At 57.8% G+C, this 2,249-nt stretch overlaps 1 protein-coding gene across 1 annotated transcript; it reads right to left on the bottom strand.

Moving 5' to 3' along the window:
* Nucleotides 1-1,348: 1,348 nt before the first annotated feature.
* Nucleotides 1,349-1,900, bottom strand: LOC142840301 (histone H2A-Bbd type 2/3-like). The gene is made up of 2 exons (XM_075956888.1): nucleotides 1,861-1,900; nucleotides 1,349-1,686 (listed from the first exon to the last, which is right to left on the bottom strand). The coding sequence occupies exons 1-2, from the start codon at nucleotides 1,898-1,900 to the stop codon at nucleotides 1,349-1,351; spliced, it is 378 nt and encodes a 125-aa protein (XP_075813003.1).
* Nucleotides 1,901-2,249: the final 349 nt, after the last annotated feature.

Genomic DNA, 2,249 nt, shown 5'->3' with positions numbered 1-2,249 from the left:
GGCCGGAGCCACTCTAGGTTACTGCATCTGCTGAATTTGGGAGGAGTGGACGAGCACTACCAAGGGATAGGCCACTGCAGCTGTTTGAAGCCAGAAGTGGGAGGTGGCATTCTCGCCTTCAACATACATACAGAGAAGGTCCCTTCTCCAGTCACAGTCAGAGGGATGATGTTTCCGATTATGTCAGACCACCAGCCCTATATGCAAATGATAGCAAGTGGGATGAAACCAGCTGCCAACGACCCATACTGTAGGTGTGGCCGGAAGAGCCCCAGATCCAGAAGCAGGGCAAGCCAAGTGTCTGACCCATGTGCAAATAACAGTATGTGGGGTTGAGCAGAATCAGGGATATAGCCTCATGTACAAACCCTTGACCCAGGGCAGGCAAAGCCACAGATGTTGGGGCAGTACAGGCACTGGTGGGCTAGGTTACATATTCACATCCATTGCCAGGCGAACCTCCTGGTAGATCTTGCTGACCATCCAAAAATTAATAATAAATAATATTCCTAGCTGGGCGGTAGTGGCGCACGCCTTTAATCCCAGCATTTGGGAGGCAGAGGCAGGTGGATCTCTGGTAGTTCGAGGCCAGCCTGGTCTACAAGAGCTAGTTCCAGGACAGGCACCAAAGCTACAGAGAAACCCTGCCCCGAAAAAACCAAAAGAAAAATTCCTCCATGAACCTAGTTGCCACGTGCCAGAGTTCTTGTCCACATCTGCTTCCTGAATTGAAAGTCCCCCTTTGGACGTGGGCTCCTCTGCCCTGTGGTTTCCTATGAGAAGGCCATCTTTCTGATGCAGTTATTCAGGCTGGTCCACACTGGTTCAGGGCCAATTTGTGTACCCCTCCCTACCCAGGTTCTCCTTGTCTCCCACCGGAGCAGCAGCTCCCTCACCATCCCTGCCTGCCTTCCGCACCTGCACCCCAAACACCACTGTGTCCTGCGACTCGGCCGAGTTTAACCCTCCTCCCCCCATCTTCCACTCCTGCCTCATGCCCAAAGAAAAACTAGAGTAACCAGGCTGTGGGTCCCTGTCAACCGCAGCCATCACTCCCAACCCCTGTGTTCCTTCAGCTAGGCCCACCTCACCTTCTGTCCCCACTGCCACCCTCACACCCACCTCCACCCCTATCCCAAGCCCAAAGGAAACTTCAGGGAAGCAAATGTATGCGATGCTCTGAGAAAAGCTTTAATGAGAACACAACAGAGGGGCGAGGCTTGTCAGCCAAACAGGGCTGGCGACGGGAAATGTTGGGCAGGATGAACTGATGCCCGATGGATAAACGGGGCGGAAAGTCCATCAGAAACCCAGAGCCAGGCAGCGAGCCAGGAGCAGGTAGGAGCCATCAGTGACGTCGACGACTGCTGCGACGACGACCAGGTTCCGGCAGAGGCACATGAGAGATGGTGGTGAACTGGAACAGTTCGCTGAGGGGCGCGTTGTTGTAGACAGTGAAGTCCAGCAGCTCCGGGGTGATGAACATCTCGGCACCTCGGCGTTGGGCCTCATTGACTGCCAGCTCCAGCACTCTGCGGACCAAGAACTCCAGGACGGCGGTCAGCCAGATGGGCGCTGTTTCGCTCAGTCGCGAGGTATGGCCGGCCTCCCGAAGAAGGTGTTCCACCAGACTGACAGACAGTGTCAGCCCGGCTCTGGAGGAGCGTGCGCGGTGGCGAGTCGACCCTCGAAGTCGAGAGGACCCCTGTCGAGCGGACCCCTGATGAGACGACCCCTGTTGAGACGACTCCTGAGGAGAAGACTCGTGAGCAGACGACCCCTGAGGAGATGACCCCTGACGAGACGACCCCCGAGGAGACGACTCCTGACCAGACGACCCCTGAGGAGACGACCGCTGACCAGACGACCCTTGGCGGCTGCTCTGCCTGGTCCGGGGCATGGTGGCCTCGAGGTGTGCCCTCAGGGGCTGGCTCGGCTCTACCTGGCTGCTCCCTGCTGGCCTGCTGGGCTCTGGGCCTCCACCCTGATCCCAATGGCCGCCTGTGTCCTAGCGGCCCCTCAGGGTCGGACTGTCGGTGGGTCGTCGCAGCCCACCCTGTCACACTTCCGCTCTCACTGATGACGTGTCACGTGCCGGACGACTCCCAGCCAGCCCTCGCTAGGGCGCTAGGGCGCTGTTCCCACCTTGACACCCCGGGGGGGGGCGTGCTTCTAGGAAAGACAAAGATGTCTGTGGTGCTATGGAGAAAAGTCCTTCACAGTCTTGGCTTCTAAGGTGCTGTCACCAC

Source organism: Microtus pennsylvanicus, chromosome X, assembly GCF_037038515.1.
Source record: "Microtus pennsylvanicus isolate mMicPen1 chromosome X, mMicPen1.hap1, whole genome shotgun sequence".
Taxonomy (NCBI): domain Eukaryota; kingdom Metazoa; phylum Chordata; class Mammalia; order Rodentia; family Cricetidae; genus Microtus; species Microtus pennsylvanicus.
This window is presented reverse-complemented; position numbering and strand designations above follow the sequence as displayed.